The sequence below is a fragment of the Halyomorpha halys genome, unplaced genomic scaffold (assembly GCF_000696795.3).
Source record: "Halyomorpha halys isolate HHAL.00 unplaced genomic scaffold, Hhal_1.1 Scaffold595.1, whole genome shotgun sequence".
NCBI lineage: Eukaryota > Metazoa > Arthropoda > Insecta > Hemiptera > Pentatomidae > Halyomorpha > Halyomorpha halys.
This window is the reverse complement of record NW_027112496.1, coordinates 63,095-81,886: the sequence shown is the minus strand read 5'-3', so window position 1 is coordinate 81,886 and position 18,792 is coordinate 63,095. Positions and strand designations below refer to the sequence as shown.

The 18,792-nt window shown below is 31.7% G+C and overlaps 1 protein-coding gene across 1 annotated transcript in view; it reads right to left on the bottom strand.

Moving 5' to 3' along the window:
- Positions 1-18,792, bottom strand: part of LOC106684625 (basic helix-loop-helix ARNT-like protein 2) — a gene marked incomplete at its 5' end in the record, with an annotated part of 79,467 nt that overhangs the window by 27,990 nt on the left and 32,685 nt on the right. The window contains 2 exon segments of the mRNA XM_067050339.1: positions 6,907-7,053; positions 10,511-10,622. Of these exon segments, the coding sequence (XP_066906440.1) occupies positions 6,907-7,053; positions 10,511-10,622 (259 nt within the window).

The following is an 18,792-nucleotide window of genomic DNA, read 5'->3' as shown; positions in this document are numbered from 1 at the left end:
TTAAACCTCCTAAGAAGTCAACACAGGTGTGTGATGAAATGAAAATCACTTGGTCTCTAAAGCAAATGATATTCAAAAAAATTTTCTGTGTTTTTAAATAATATATTAATCATTATTATAACTTGACGTTTAAAAATTAAGTTTTCTTTTTATTTAAATAAAATTTAGATAATTGTATTTGTTTCTTGTTGTTTTACAATCCTAGAACCTTCCTTCTATACTTAATAGTTAAGATAAGTCGGCCAAAAATATAGACAATTTTAAAATTTGATATAAGTAATGTAATTTAAAGTTTGATTCGTTGCAAATTTATATAATAGATGTAAAGACATATTTTAATCAACTTAAGTAGGTTTTGAAACATTTTAGGAAGTTTTCGCTCCTATTTGTTCTAACAAAAACACACACGCTTATTTTTTTTTTCAAACCTCTTTATTTTTTATATGGTTACAGAATACATAATAGTATAATGCAATACATTATACATATAGAATTTACATTATTTCTTCGTTTGCCACATGGCATTATAAAATGAGCAAACATGGTCCGCTGAAGACGGTTATACATTGGTGGCATGATAGCTTACATACATAGGGGGGGCTTACAAGAAATGGGGAGGGGCCATTCAGGCTTGTGTTGGTGGTGGTGTGATGAATTCAAGCTGCAGAGCCCGAAGTCCTTCCCTCGGCGAGGACGTCTACCAAGGGGACTGTGTGCCCATCTCCCAGGTCTTGTTGGAGGGGTGATTTCTCTGAATAGCGGGCTGGCACAGGCCTTCAGCCCATCAAAGAACACACGCTTCTTTTATTTTGTACATTTATAATGTACAACAAAAAAAAATATTTTCTGGGAAGAAAAGATTTAGTTTGAGGTTATTTTAAAAGAATATAATGCATCCGTACGAATATCTAGATCCCCGCAAAATTTAATCAAGGAAGAAAATGGAGCGGATAAGGAGTAGAAAATTAATATTTGAAATGAACTATTTTACCATCTTCACTAATTTCAAATTAAGGTTTACCGACCAAAGAGAAATATTCGTACAATGACGTTAAAGGATCTACCAAAGAAAATTTTCTTGTATCTATTAAAAATAATTAAATGAAACTATAAATTTACAACTATATTCATCTTCTACTCATTCATTTTTATTATAAATTATAATTAAGTAGTAGAGAATTTATTGAATGGTATTATACAATGATGTTCAAATGATATTTGATTGAAATTTAAAGCTTTATATACTGTATATCATAAATTAATGAAATGTACTATTATGTTTAAAAGATAAAGTTCATTATGTTTATGAAATATATTTAATTTCGAAGATATGAATACTCAGCCATTAGTTAAATTAAATTTGAAAATCTTTTTTTTTTTATCTGTACTTTTATTTTGTTGTATATTACTGTAAATAAACAAAAAAGGTAAATAAAATAGATTAAAATATAAGGTAAAATATTGATCTTTTAAGTGTTTCATTATGATGAACCATAACAAAAAAATCTTTATGGTCATTGTTTGTTCAAATAATCCATTGTTCTAAGAAAAACATACATTAGTGCTTCTTTTATCTCGCCCAAAAAACTAAAATACTTTATTATTTTCTGGAGGAGAAAATATAAATAGTCAAAATGGGCTATAATTTTTTAATGATATAGTTCATCATGATGATTACATATGATAATTAAAAGATGTTCTTTTTATTTTAACATTAATCCACTACTTACCTTCAAATTCGGGCCAAATCTGAAGAGTTGTTCACGAAATCTCGACGTATAGAAAGACAAATACGTTTACGCACGCCTAAGCGAAAGTTAAATATGATAAATCAATATGGGACCAACTACGTAATTACCCGCAAACTCTCGGAAAATTAAATCGATTTCGTATTAATGGTTCGATCTATTATACCTAAACCAAAATTTTATTACAGTTGGACACGAAACCAAATTTTTTTCTGGATGTCTTAAACGTACATTGTCAGTGAAAAATTTAGATTCTGAGAGTTTCATAAATTTTCTTAATTTCCATCATGAATATAAAACTTCGGTAATGAGAAGGCATAAGTATGTAGAAAAATCATATAGCAGAACAGAATGTGGTTTTTATGAAGAACCAGCAATTCCGAAACCGACAATAATTTAAGAAAATTAGAGGAAAGAAAACGATATATAAACATATACACATACAGGACCTTAGTCTATAGAAGACCTGTTAATTATAAATAAATTCGTGGTAAATGTTCTGACTAGAAATCTTTGAAACTTTAATATATTTGAAGGGTGATTTAAAGATATTGAAAAGTTAGGAGCAGGGATCAGAGATAATATTAATGAGGTCGGTCATTTTGAGTCTTTAGAATAAAATAGAATACGCTAGAAACGAGATAAAAGAAACAAAAAAATGACGAATAAAGCCTGGGGCCACACTCAGATCTACTTCTATAACAAGAGATGGCAGCACTTTTTGACTTTTTTTTTTCTTTCCCATTTCCATTTGCAGGTAATAATATTTTTTATTACAAAATATGTGGAGAGATTAGAAAAAAATTCATCGTATCGCATGAACTGCAGCTAGTAAGTATAAGAGCAGAGCAGCCGACAGCCATGCAGAGTATAGTATAACATAGAATACGCTATTATCAGAGGTTGTTGACTAATAACGCAAATATGCGAAAATCAAGGACATTAATATACAAACTAAAAATAGAAATTTGGAAAAAGTCTAATTTGTCAAACCCTGGGCTGGCAGGACAAGTATGGTAATTAGTAATTTGGTTTTATTGATATAGATTTCACCGAATTAAAACTTAAGACACCCAGTATTTAAAAAAGTGGTTTAAACAAAGTAGTAATTTATTTATTTATTAAAGTTTTTTTTTATCATGTTTTAAGTAATTAGAAAGTAATTTAAGGGGAAAAAAACTAACGTTTTCAAGGATATTTCACTTCCAAATATCATTCGATAAAATAAACTTTTAAATTTAAATGTTTTTGAGTCTTCGACCGGAAGTTGTTTTACTTAATCAAGCAACATTTTGTTAAGAAGTAGTGTCGGAGCCCTAATATGTTATTTTCTCCTTTCTGTGAGTTTTTAGATTCTACAAATGTATAATAATATTTTTAAAATTTTAATAGGATTAAGGATTTTATTCTATTAAATAAAATATAAAAAGTAACATGCATTATACTGTTAGTAATTACTTTTCAACAAAACTTAACTCATCCTTATGAATCTAAATTTTCTTAATTTTTCATTTTTTCAAAGTATTTGAATACAAGTGAAGTACATTTCAAGAAGGTGAAAGAATATAGAACGTTAACGAAATGCAGCAATTCTGCATTGACTATGTCTGGTAATTCCTGATTTTTATCTTTTTTTTCCTCTCAACCTAGTCCACAAGATAGCCTTCTTAGTACTGGAAAGAAACGTACATGATCGACTGCTTTTGATACAATCGGGAAATAAGAAGCTACTTAATAAATATTAAGGTCATACTAGAGGCTGAATTGGGAGTAATAGGAAAGGATTGCAGCAGCAGGGTTCTCGAAAAGTATCAGCCAAATATCCAAAGGACTTAGAACTTGGCCTTGAAAGGATCTTACCAACACTAGAAAAAAATGGAAGCGTTCTCTTGCCTGATTGTGTTAGCTTTTCTGGAGATTTCGAAAACGTAATTACTTTTTATAGTGCATGAAAGCACTTACTACCAGCTGCCAATAGTACTTTTATTTCATCTTTGTAATTGTTTTTTGATGTAATAAATGTCCCTAAATATTTGAAATTTCCAACATTGATGTAGGGATTGTTTTGCTTTTCAATTCTGGAGGATCTCCTATATTTAATATTCCCTCCATTTAACACTTACCTTAATTATGATTATCTAATTTTGTAAATATGAATCATGATACCGTGACGAGGTAAAGTCAACACCGTAACGAGGATGGCCTTTATTAACGACGACGTTTAATAATAAAATGAATCTCGCTAAACATACTAATTACAGGGCATTGGGAGTTTATGCAGGGGAACATTTAATATAATTTCCAGCCATTCAGTGAGCCAATCAATCTATTTACAAACAAACAAGGCAGCGAGCCTGCATAACTAATGACAACCTGTTGCTCTCCTCAGGGGGGCCACGTGCAAAGAAATCAAAGACCGGAAAATAGTTCCGAAAATGAAAAAGAGAATGAGACATTAAGAGGTTAAAAAAAAGAAAAAAAAAAGAGGGGAATAAACTAAAGAAAGAAATGAGTAGATGAGGGTTAAGAAGAATGAGTGTTGCTAAAGTGAAGGCAATTAAATTATATTCCTTTTGTCTAGAGCGGTGATGAGGTGCCCCCCGCCACCTCTTTGTCGACCGCTCGCTAGTCCGGGGTTAACACCTCCTCTGCTATTCCTCAGCCTATAGGCCTTCTCTTCCACTCCTTATCTTTCTTCTTTATCTATGTTCGTCCTCTCTACTGTCCTGTATTAACTGTAAATTACCTTTAAAAAAATTTGTTTTTCGTACATAGACCCTCATGGCTTCCTCTTCATTTTAATAGGTAAGTAGGTACATGTTTATTTATATTTAAATGTCTAAGAATAAATTTTATTAATTTTTTTTAATAAATTAAAGATTTGTTCTTTATATCTAAAACGTAAAATACGAATCAAAAATTTCGATTCCGAAGGCGTTTTCATTTCCTGTATGAACTTATTATGAGCTTCGCTAGCTTTAGTCGAGAAAAAAAGATCTCATTATTTAAACCAAATAATATAACTAATAATTGAAAAATTAAAACATCGAAATCTGGAATAGAAGCAACAAATACATCGCTCTGAAAGGTTTTAAAGAAAATATTATTGTCAGTTTGACAATCCTAAATGTAACCCTCATAGCGATATTGCTAATAATTTGGTGATGAGAATAAAAAAATCAGAGTGAAAAATTAATGACAAACGGCACAACTCGGGTAATACCAGTGTACTAATACGAGTAGTTGAAGGTAGTTTACAGACTTAACAGGCTTAGCGAGCCCAAGAGTTCGATGCTGACACTACCAACAACTATTGATCAAAACCTAAATAGGTTTGGTCAGAATTAATACAATCTACCAACTTTCGTTTAGGTCTCCTACTAGATCATATGTAAACTTTAGGAAGTAGCTCACCATGTGATCCAGAAATTCAGGATTTTATTTCAAATGCTAGAACAATCGAAGAACAAGCAAGTATTGCTTCATTAAACAAAACGAACGATACTTCTCAAATTATGAAATAACTTGCAAGTACAAAAATCAACCTTAAAAAAACAAAATAAAATATTCAGTTTCAAATCTATTGGGTTTCTTTGGTTGATCACTCACTGTAAATTATAAAATTAAATAAAAAAATGCCTGATAAAAATAAAACATCAGTTTAATTAATTCAATTAGCTGCAATAGAATATGCGTCAAATCTTTACATTAAATATCATGGGAACTCGTACAGTTTGCTGCCTAGTTCTCTCGGTTGCTTTGGCTCGCTGGAGGTGCAGATACGCTCAGAGTTGCACCAGGTGTGAAAATTAATCCGTATGAGAGGTAGCCGGCTGATATAGGTATAGATACTTTTATAAACATCAATGCGTAAATAAAGACGAAACTTAAACATTTTTTTTTAGCTTTAAAATTGGTTGGCCACAAAATATGTCTATATCATCTATCGCGATTTCATATCTTCATTATATTAAATGTCTGGATAATAAATTACCATTAACAGTCACAGTGTACCATCCTCATAGCTTAACTAGATCAGAGAAACGTAAGCAAAATGGTACAAGTAAAGTTAAATGGCCGAACAACAATGTTTGACTAAAACGAATTAAAAAAAAAAAATCATAATATCCTAATTAAAAAGAACCATTTCTATACAGCATCCAACTACTTGAGATGTTTGATTTGTTATTTGAAAATAAAATCCATGGAAGCAATCGTGCTTGAAACATGCCTGTCAAGAAAAATACTTTTGCACTGATAGTCGTGAAATTGATAGTCGTCCATTTCTACACCAAACTTTTAGTGTAATATAAATATAACATATTACTTATCCGAAGAAGCTGTTCTGAAGATAGAGACGATACCCCAAAACAAAGTTTTAGATGTATAAGTTAATTATCAAAATTTAAAAAGTTAAGTTGTCATAAAATTGTAGATCATACTAATAAGTTTTTTTATCTCCCACACACAGAAAAAAAAGATAAATCTCTTCTTTTCCTTCCTCCTTCGAGGCCGACAAAGGGGAGGTATCCCGACGACTCAAACTTGCCAACCACCCCGGTTACTAGGACTGGCCAACGCCTTCAATGGAATCCAACCACATTACCCTTTTCTCTCCTAATTCATCCACATACTTCGATGCCCCTTCATCTTTTAGATTTTCCTTTTTTCATTTCAGAAAAGATGAAGGGGCAATCGAAGTATGTGGATGAATCAGGAGAGAAAAGGGGAATGTGGTTGGATTCCATGGAAGGCGTTAGCTAGTGCTAAATATTACACTAAATGAGGAAGGAAAAGAAGAGATTTATCTTTTTTTTTTTAGTGTGACCAAGCCATCACAATTTTATGATAACTTAACTTTTTAAATTTTGATAATTAACATATACATCAAAAACCTTAAAGTTAATATGTTTAAATTCGAAGTATTCAAATTTTTTCAATTAAAAAAACTTTAGAAAAATAGTCATCAAATTTTCTATTATAATTAAATAGAATTCTTAAAATTCTAAATATCAAGAATAATAATAAAATAGAGTCGAGGAAGTGCGTAGATAAGGTATTTATTCAATATTTTAAGCAATTTAACTGGTTGAGGTGTGAATTTTTCAATTAGATAGGTATTAATTATTATCATTATATAAAATATAAATATAATTACTTTTGATCTTGTTTTGTTGTTGCTTGCGGTAGCGGATATGTCCTTCGACGTGGAACACTTCGTACTGAGGTTGGTCGCTTTTGGAAGCCGGGCGTTGTTTAAGCCTCAGAAAAAAACTCCTTCTCTCTTGACGGCAGGTAGTGTCTCCTGTAGGAATTAAATAATCATTCTTAAACAAAAGTAAATATTTTTTCTTACTTCTTAATAATTCAATAATAAAAAAATAAATGAAGTGCATAAGTGAAGATTTTGATCAATTTTGTTTTGTTAGATGAGCTACCATATACGGTAGTTTAAAATAAATCCAGGCAACATGAAAAAAACATGAACATCGACAAAAAAGGAGATGAAAATTCATAAAAATGGTACCAGAAAACATTTTAATTCAACTTTTGTTTATGTGTTTTTGTCAAATACATGTTAATCTTGGACCTCAGATACATTGTTTTTATAATAAAATAATGGGAAGAGGAAAGAATGTACCGTGCCAAAATTTTAAAGACCATTAAGATTGTATGCAAAATGCTCCATTATTTCACTACAAAATTATTTTTTGTATTAGTTTGAGCAATACAATTATTCTAAAACATTTATCTATAATATTATGGAATATGAAATATATAAAAATTTAATAAGAATTGTAAATTTCTTTTATTTCGCTTTACTACAAGACCTGTAATAGAAATTCACATCATGTTCTTGCCTCGAGCCTTTCAAATGTATGTTTTTGAGATGTTAAATCAAACATACAACAATTAAGTTGGTATTGGTTTTGGTAACTAGTGGAGGGAAATAGTCCGCCAAAGTGGGCCTAGTGGTCATTTTTGCCAACCCCTAACGGCTATTTTGAAGCGCCGCATACTAAACAAGGTGGGAGTGTCAAGATTCATTTCTCGGGACCGCCAAGAAATAAATATTAACTACCCAAGGGGGAATCTAAGAATTTACAAGATTTTGACGTATTTATTCAGAACCACTTTACAAAATAAATCTTTTAACTAGAGTTAATTACTGATTGTAAGGTTTGGAAAGAGTTTAATTAACATTTAATTACATAAAAAATTTAGTACATAAACGTCTATCTGTTGGCAGATCTCAAACAATAAGAACTAAACACAAACGTTTAAACTTCAGACAAGCGCTGGTGTCTAGTCACAAGTAGCTTGCAGCTTCTTCCCTAAAACCAACAATAGAACGGCCAGACATTTAGCCAAACCCATACCAGTCAATCCAAATATCCCATCTACACTAAAGCTCATGTGAGAACATTCCTTAGGTTGTCATAACTATATAGAAGCAACTTTATAACTTTAATGCATTGAATTCTATTCTGAATTTTGTCTTCATTATCAGTAAGTGCTACAGCCAAAGTATAAGGAATACGGCTCTGGCGTCAAAGTATAGTTTGAATGTTGGTACGAATTTGCTTCATTATCTTAGGTGTCTTTGGGTGAACGCTGTATGCTCCAATTTTTTTTTTCAAATTAAATTTTTTATAAAACAAAAAATATCAAAAATAATACTAATACAAAGATGAATTCTATTCCATCTGCACTGTGCTAGGATGGACAGAGAAGCCTGGCATTTCTTGCTGCAGGAGACCTAGACCTGCATAGGATTGTCGAGCCATGAATTGCATTGTTACGACAGCATTTATTTTTTATAATTCTTAAAACATTTTTTTTTGTCTTGTTGTCCTAGAGCCATTTTAAGATAAGCATGCTGAGTCCACTGATTGCGGGTTTTACATGAGAAGAGAAAACAATCATAAAAAACTGACAGCTGAAAACGATGTAATTTAAAACTTTTTTAAAAGGAGGTAAGTGAAAATTACTTTTCAAATAAAAGGATTGATATCTTAGTAACATTTCCGCTATATTAGAGGGACTAATCAATAGAGGTTTCTCAGTTTTTACGCCTTTTTCAATGTTTCTACAATAGACGTAGTATTTCATTAATACTGTTTTACATAATCATAATGACGCCTTCTATATTAAAACTGATTGACGTAGATTGGATTTTTTTTTAAATGCAATATCCGAGCAGCATGGACATTCCTTTATAAAACTCATTCCATGTGTTTAAATTAATAATTACATATTGCAGTAATTATGATTATTTTCCCACGATAAGAGAATATACGAGTTTCTACAGTAAATATAAACTAGTTTACCCGTGCGAGCTCCTCTATTAGATATATATTCATCTTCTTTCGAGACATTTGCGATATTAGAAAACATTTTTAATCGTTTAAACAATATTTATGATATCTTTGGCTTGGATCAACAACAATAACTTATTTTTGTTCAAAGATTTTTCTAGTTTTTTAAGTGACGTTGTCAGTCAAAGATTAAACTTCTATGCTGCTGGATCTACACGTTGGCCACTTGCTGCAAATCCTAGACTTGTACAAATGCTTGGTAAATTAAGGAAGCAAGAAAAATTGGTATCCACATGCTTGTTTTTTCTTTTAATACGATTTAAACTATTTTTAATATAAATAGGAACAAAATTAAGATGAGCGAAATGACAAGGAAACGTTAATATCAGGAATGTAGGTTGTAGGCGATAAAAATTCATATAAATATTACTTCATAACCTATAAATTCAAACGAAACTTATTTATTTGTGCCGACGTTTTGACCAGAATTTCAGGCCTTCCTCAGGGGACTCAAACGAAGATTCCGCTTAAAGTTGACTTTAAAATTTCATTTATTTGTGTATTTTTTGCTGACCGCTCATAAAATAACATAAAAAGTGGTAAGTGCAGTTTAGGACGCTTAAGTTGGAATTAGGATGGGAATGTGCCAAATTCGTGCGTTTTCTTAAAAAAGGTTAATTTCAGGGTTCGAAAACAAAGTGCCCCGTGAACGTCTACGGAAGGTTCCATATTGTTTTTAAGTCCCTGTCGAAATATTGGATTCGCTTTGAATTAATCTGTTCGACTAACTAACGTTAAAATTTAGAAACCATAGACATTTTAAAATTACTTTTAATAAAGTTATAGTGATAATTTAAAAATTGAAATTGGTATTTGTCGCGTGTCCATTAAATTCCCTTTCTTTTAGTACCTCATTTGTCCAATACCAATGCTACTCAGAGCAGGAAATTTAAAGAACTGAATTAAATAAATTTAGAAGATTGATTCTTTAGAATCCGAGTCCGTTAACTTTTGAACAAAAAAAGAAACTCCTGTATACTATAACTATTTTCCCAAGAACGGAGTTGGTACTTATAACTTATGTAACTTTTATTTGAATTTGTATCTATAGAATTTATTTTTTATTTCTTAAATGTCATTAATTTAAAGTGTGTTATAATAAAATTATAAAACGGATTTCTTCTAGTAAAAAATAACTAATATTCCTTTTAGTATGGAAATCGAAATTGATCCAAAACATAATTATCTAAGGAAGAGTCCAAAATTATAATGTTTAGTCTTAATTAATAACGACCATGACTTGGCATATGCTACTTATGTAGGATATAATAAGATTTAATAGTGTGAATCAACAATTATGGAAGTCTAACGATGCCTGAATAGTCGAAACATTGCGTGGTTAGTATAAATAAATAATAAAGAAATAAAGTGAAATATTTATACCTATTCTGCTAATTGTGGAGTCATTGACATTAGTAGGCTTCAGGTTCTGCTCCAGTTCCATTTTGTCATCTTTGTGGGTGATATCAAACAAGGACTGCCCGAGAAGGTCATTCTGCAAACATTAAAGCACGTTAATTAAAACTTACATTAAAACACTTCAAATTTAACTTAGACCATAATAATAATATAAAAGATTATAAAGATTATGAAGAAAATTATCTCATATTTTAGTTATTACTTAATTTTAAAAAACTGAAGCAGACAAAAGTGTGATTGCTGAATGAATATTTGTAAATAGCTAGCAGTGTTTTATGCAAGAGACAAACTCTAACATTATCAAAGCTCAAAAAAAAAAATATTTATAATCGATATGACACACTTGTAATCCTCATCAAGTGTAATAATAATAAAGAAATATAGAAAAAAACTTTTTCCCAACACCAAAAGAAGATGACCTCAACGATGAAGTGTAATAATTGTTCAATTCTGAAAATCCCTTGAAAGTTTTCGATGAAAATATTAATTTATTGAATAAAACATTTGTTTTAAAATGTTTTAAATAACGAAACATGAGAAAAAAATTCAGTAGTACAATTGAATATAAAATGTATACAGTGGCCCTTATAATTGAGTATTTAAGTTAGGTAATATGCCTCTTCTCTCAGTCCGCTGGTGTTCCTCAATGTAGTATCTACGGTCCCATCGTCTACACAGTCTTTACAGCTCATATTCCAAACGATCATAATACTATCTGAGGAATGGTGAGCCGCGTATGCCGGTGACACATGTGTGCCCGCATTTAGTAATAACCCATTACTTGGATTCCAATATCACAACCACCGAAGAAACTGAAAGATTAAAATAAAGCTCAACAAATCCCTTCAAATCACCTCTACCCTTCGTCACAAACCTACTTACAGGATCCTTTAATAATTGTTCTCCTATCTCTGTCGAACAGATCCGCTACTTTGGACTACATCTGGACAAATGACTAACTTGGAATACTCACACAAGACTAGATCTAAGCTTCCAATCCATTACACAAAAGCCTGATCTATATAACGACAATAAGGTCTATCCCGTCATACGGAGTTGAACTTAGTGGTTCCACTAAACCTTCGAATTCCTTTCGTATCCACTACTTACAATCCAAAATCCTCAACTTTTTCACAAATAAAATCATCCATAAAGACCTTAATGTTCCATATGTAACCAATCTAGTCCGAATATCAATTCTTCCATTTTAAACACCCTGACCACCTAAACCCTAGTTTCTTACCTTACTTCCTCCTCCATTCCTGACAATCCTGCGAGGCGAAAAGAAGGTGGCCTCGAATCCTTCTACCTAAATGTTATTAGAGTGCTACCAATGGGTGGTTTCTCAAAATGCCTGTATCATATTATTATAATCTAACATCAAATTTACTAGATGTATTTTTATGTAAATATAGTAGTAAATGTTAATAAATAAATGAAAAAAAAGTTAAGTATTGAAGAAGTGAAGTCAGATTTCAGAGAAATGCTGTTCTTCACTATTTTTATGCGAGTATATTATTCACCATGTAAAAAATCTTTACAATTCACTCAGGTAGGTTTTTATGAAAGGTTGTGATAAGTTCAGAGTTAATTATTTTGATTATTGTTCTTTTCATACATATTCATAGATCAGCTCAACGGAAATAATGAAGATAATAATTTCTTCATTATTTCCGTTGAGCTGATTGATTAAATAATTCCCTTAAGACAACAAATTTAAATTCCATAGCTAATTATTCTCATTGATTTTATTCGTTATATAGCAAATTCGGAGACAGTCAGATTTTTATTATCAGACTTTTATATATCTATTGGTACCTAATTATCATCTCTCTTATTTCTGTGGTTATTTTAGAAAACATTAATTCTAGTCAATTTAAATACAATAATGAGCCACTGACACAGTTCCTGACAAGTCGATATTAGAAAGAAGAATCAAGAAGCAGAATAATATTGAAACTTTAGATTGAGTTAATTATAGTAAAAAAACGACTTTCCTTGCCTACATTGGCAATCATAAAATATAAAAATAAAAAAAGCCATAATCATAAAAACGATTCTCTTTGAATCGTTTATGTAAATTCTTAAATTCAACAGGTCTATTTCAAATTTACTTGGAGTTTACATTTTAGGATTTGAAAACTTCACATTGTACAGTAACTTTAGCAGTACTAGTTACTTATTTTACTGATATTTAGTATACATCAAATTTCACAAAGTTTTATATGAGATATCAACGTTACTGCAGATACTTAGATTTCATCTGTAGTTGGTAAAGAAAATAATTTACTAAGATTTTGTTTCTCAAATCCGAAAAATGGGATTTAATTTCGAGGCTTCGAATGATTAATAATTAGATGTCGTATTAAGATCAAGTATATTTTAACTTTACACGTAGAGCTGTTATCGAAAATCAAATAAGAAATTCAAATTTATTATTTGTAACCTGGCATATTTAAATAAGGACCAGGAAAGGATCTCGGAGAAACCTAATGAAAATTTGTCCATTTCTGTTTTTTTGTGGAGCTGATTGCGAATGTTGACTTTGTGACCCAAAACTACTCCTCCGTTCTTACTTACAGTTTGAAAATTATTATCAAGAATTCATTCAAATAAATTATATATTTATTTTAATTATATTATTTCAAAATTTTTTGAGACAAGGTAATTATTTATTAAATAAATCAAAAATTAGTATCCAATTCTGTCTCAACAGTTTATTTTTCACTAGTCCAACGTTTCGGCCATTCTAGCCATCTTCAAGGACATCTAAATATTTAACAGCTTATATTATATCTTCATTTTTAACACTTACAACAACATCATTATTCACTATATAATATAACACACCTTCAATACAATCTTTATCTCACATTAATTTAACATTTCTTTTGCAGGCTATTCTGCCCAGGTCATTTTCTTTATTATAAGTTCAAAACCTATTCCAACAGTCAATTATTAAAGAGTCATATTTATTATTAATAAGCTTACTAAGTTTAAGTCTAGTTACCTATTTATTTAAAATTTAAAATCATTAACATTTAATTTTCCTCTATAAGATTATCAACAATTAATTACACCACCATATAACAAACCATTTATAACCTCCCACTCAAACAGGTCTGCCTTGTTTTAAAACTAATATATTTTTTATTTATTATATAAATTAATTAACTTAGAACAGGTTGATGTTACCTAAAAGATGCACGATTTTCATAGTATAGAAAAACAAAACAAATATACTAATTGAAAATTTAAATAATTAAATATTGCTTATTTTTAACAAATATTTACGGAAAATTTAAGAACATAAAGTTGAAAACACTAATAAGTAACTTAAAAAGAAAAAATGAGCGAATTTTCACAGCTTTTCCAAAACTATAAGAAGAGGACTACTAATATACTTTGACATACTGTGATATAATACATAATTATAATGTAATATATAATATACTCTGACAAACTAATATAAACTAATAACTCTGGCCTAAGGAGTGGAATACTAATATACTCTGACATAGCGATCACTTAATATTAAAACGAGAATAATGCCTATATTATACTTTATCAGAAGGAGAGGACCCTGGTTGCGCACAGAAAAAAAAAGATTAGTAAATAGCTGAAATGATTTTTTAATTGTTTTAACTGATTAAAAAATTATTCAATTTTGGTAATTGTAAATGCCAGTGTAATAAACTTGACAAAATTATTAATTATTTTAAAATAATTAGAATTCGACTTGATTAAATCTGAAGAAAGCATTCAAGACGACAGACATCATGAAGTTTAATATTTCGTAAAGCCATGAATTCAATGCACCTTGCAAAGACTATTGCAAATTATATTTCCTTTAAATTAAAATCTACTTTATTATCCTCCAGTGTGAAATTGGCTAACTCTAATAGTTTTTAGCCGATGCTTCCTATTCAACAAAAAACATTACTTAGTTAAACAAATATAAAACTGGAATTTCTTGTTTTCCTGAGTGAAATTTGTGTTGCTTTTGATGTCTAGTATCACCCGATTAAAAGTCACTTTACAGAGTAAACGTTCAAACAATAAAAACACTTTTTGTCGAGTTGACCTGAGTGGAGGAATTTCTCAAATTTTGTTCAGTTTCAGAGCTAAAGCAAAACGGATTTAGCTGGAGTTAACGGGATGAAAGTTAAGATTTATTGCAGAAACTCGCTATATGATGTCATCTGACAGGTTTCTGGACTAAAAGTAATTTTCGCTGAAAATTATAACCTATGTGATGTCATGGTGGATGACGGGTTTTTGCATAACAGTATGGCAACAAGAGATACAGATCCCGAACTGAACCCGTGTTTAAAAAAAATGTCTATTTACGGTTGATGGATCAAGGAATTCTATGGTGATTCAAGCCGTTTGCATGAAATTCATCTTTAACTTTTTTTATTTATTTATTGCTATTTACAACTGTTACATTATAATACATTTGGTAAATCTGATCTAAATTGGAGTGTTACAGGCGTGTAGAGAAACTACCCATTGATAGCACTCTAATGACATTTTACATTAGCTGGTCTCGTGGCCATCTTCTTTTCAGGCGCCTCGTCAGGAATGGAATAGGATGCAAGATTAGAAACTAGGGGGTTTGAGAGTTTATAATGGAAGGAGTGATATCTGGTTCGGGCTAGATCGGTTACATAGGGAACGGAACATTACGGTCTTTATGTATGATTTTATTTGTGACAAAGTAAGGAGCAGTGAGGATTTTACGAAGGATTTTGGATTGTAAGGTTTGAATACGAGAGGAATTCGAAGGTTTAGTGGAGCCCCAAAGCTCAACTCCATATGTCCAGATTGGCCTTATTACAGTCATGTAGATGAGTCTTTTGTAATGAGTTGGAAGTTTAGACCGTTTGTCAAGTAAGTTCTGTAATAGCCAAAATCGACGTGCATTTTTCCTGTCTTTTCAGTCTGGTGTGAGGATTTCAGGTTAATCTCTTGTCCAACTGTAGTCCAAGGTAGCGGATCTGTCCGACAGGGGTAAGAATAACATCATTAAATGAAACTGTAGGGCAGTCAGTAGGTTTATGACGAAGGGGGTAAAGGTGATTTGATGGGATTTGTTGGAATTTATCTTAATCCTCTAATTACACCAATCTTCGAGGGCTGTGATATGTGGTTGGAGATTTTGGGATACAATTAATGGGTTATTATTAACAGCGAGCACTCATGTGTCATCGGCATACGTGGTGAGGATAGTGTTAGGATTGGTTGGAATGTCAGCTGTATAGACGGTGTAGAGGATGGGACCAAGGATACTACCTTGAGGACCACCAGCGGACTGAGAATAGAGGGGTGAATAGGAACCATTGTGGTTTACTTGGAAAAATCTATCAATGAGAATGGAACGAATGATGAGAAAGTATGTAGGAGGTAGAAATTTACGAAGTTTGTAATGCAGTCCCGGGTGCCAGACTCGACCAAAAGCCTGTTCTACATCGACAAAGACTCCCGCGCAGTACATTCCGCGCTCCAAAGAAGACGAGACTACGTCCACTACACGATGACATTGCTGGATAGTAGAGTGGGATGTTCGAAATCCAAACTGGTGATCAGGGATTATATGATTGGAATCCAGGATGGGTATAGGCGTTTCAAAATGAGTTTTATAGTGAGTTTTATAGTGAGATAGGGTGATAGGATGATGGGTATTCTGGAGGCTTTTGGGGTTTGGGGATCATTTTAACTATAGATAATTTCCAGGGGTCAGGAAAATATGTGGAACGGAGTACGGCGTTATATATGTAAGTGAGGAATAGGATGGCTTTCCAAGGGAGAAGTTTTAGAATGTGGCATGTTATTAGGTCGTATCCAGGAGCTTTGCAGGTAGATAATCTTTGAATGATACTAGATATATCAGAAGGATCAAATTCTTTAGGTGGGAGGGTCATTTGTAGCGGAATATTTAGTTCTGCTTCAATACATTCAAGATGAATTGGGTTAAGGATATCAGGATGTGGAATAAAGGTTTTAGAGAGGTGTTGTCCGAATGTTTGTGATTTTTCTGCGTCAGTTCTGGTCCAGGTTTGGGATTCGGTGAGAAGTGGGTGGTTAAAATCTTTGAAATTCAGCAGTTTTTTAGTGGTTCTCTATAATGATTTGTCAGTAGTTGTAAGATTTTCAGTAAAGTTAATTAAATTTTGAATTTTGTATTTTCTGATCTCTACTTTTAGTTTGTTAGTCAATTTGGTGTAATACGTTTTGTCAGTTGGATATCTGGTCCTATGCCACTTCGATCTTGCTTGTCGTTTTTCCCTTAACAAGATACGAAGATGCCGTGGCAGGTTATTTTGTTTATTGTTATTAATTAGTCTATTAGCCGATGTGTTGTCAATTATGCTTGTTCTTATTGATGATGTGAGTTTTTCAATAGCTTCATCAATGTCTTGTTTTATCTTCAGTCGAATGTTTAAGACCAGTTTAGTTTCCAGTTCACATTTAAATTTGTCCCAGTCAACTCTTCCTGTTATCAATGAAGGTGCGGAGGGCTTTGGTACAAAGCATGAATGTAAAAAAAGCAGAACTGGACTATGATCTGATGATAGCATCTTTAACTGGGATAAAATTTACCTAAATGTTGATTAATGAATATAAAATATTTATTTTACAATATTTTTCTACGGTACTTTGCCAGGGCATTTGGAAGGACGAGAAGAATGATTGGAAACCAATAAGGACACAAGAGGAAGGCATGGAGGTATTCCTTCCAAGTATTGAGTCAGGTTGCATTGTTCCTGCAGCAGAGCACCGCTACAGGGCTTTGACCAGGTCATAGGCAATGCCTTCTGTATCATTTAGCGATACAAATCTCATCTCTAATTATATCTGTGGAACGGGAATGCTGGTCGGAAGTTCCTCTCATCTAGATTTCACGATTCTTAGTTTTTACATGGCAATATGGAAGTACTTGGATTTAATACGATCCAGAACCGAAAACAATCTTCAATCTTGTAGTATTAAAACAGCTTAAAGTAAATGCTGGAAGGCACCGTATGTTTGATATTTTTTATTGTATTTATTTATTTTATTTGTAATATTTTGAGATAGTAGCACTTGTTGGCGGCATCGTTGGCGTATGCTTGTGGACAACCATGAAATAGGAATTATACAACGTTAGAGTCCAAAGGCAACATTTATAGAAAGAATAAACAAAAATATCAAAGAGATGCATATGGCGCATAATAAAACAATTGCCGCAGATAGACGGAGGTAGGCGGGAGGATGCTTAGAGCTATGTAAAGCTCCGCCAGTTAATTTATTTATCTTATTACTCATAAAATATAGTCTGAGAATGAATTTAAAGGGTCATATAGTATAATTGATTCCATCTTAATAAAAGAATAATCGATTCAAATTTATATCAAGAAACTAACAGGACCCTTGTATTAAAAAATATTATTCGCAGGTAGGGAGGATTGTAAGAATCAGAATAATTTCAAGCAGTGTGGAAAGTCGCTCGAGTCGCAATTCCGTTACCAAAAATAGATTTATTTGCAGACTGGAGTGGAAAGCCCATGCCAAATCCACCTTATTATCTCTATAAACAGTAACAACGAACGACAACAACATTAAAGGCCAACAATAGAGATGATTTTGTTGTAATAAGAGGGTGATGACAGTTTGTTGTTGCCACGAGTAGCAGAGGACAAACCTGCCTCGTTACGGCCAATTAGGGCAGTTTCCCTATCGCCTATCCAACTGGCTCTAATCCCATTCAATTGCCACTTTTTTCTTCGGCCTCTTCCCCTAGTCTTCCTTTCACTTGCGGCGTTGTCTTCTTCAAAAGGTACCACAACATCGGATTTAGGTAGCAGTCATACTCGATCAATCATTCAGAAACCATATTAAGACAGGATATGCACAGTATTTTAAAAATCCTACTTCCCAATATTTTATTCCAATATCTAGGTATAATTGTTGTAACTATTTTGTAGTTAGGGAAAAAATATTGGTGTTTGAAAAACTATTTACGAAAATATAGAAGTAATATTACGCCTCAATTGAATGTTCCTTAAATGCACAATAAAGTAATTTATAACGATTATTTATCGAAGAATAGTATTTTTTACGGTAGATGCCAAAATAAATTTACAAAACGATTTTTTTCTCATTTGCCTGGAAAAAACTGTATGGCTCAAATTAAAGATCGTTAAAATATGTAAAGAAGACGTAAATGTGTGTGTGTGTGTATAATAGTATAATATATATTATAA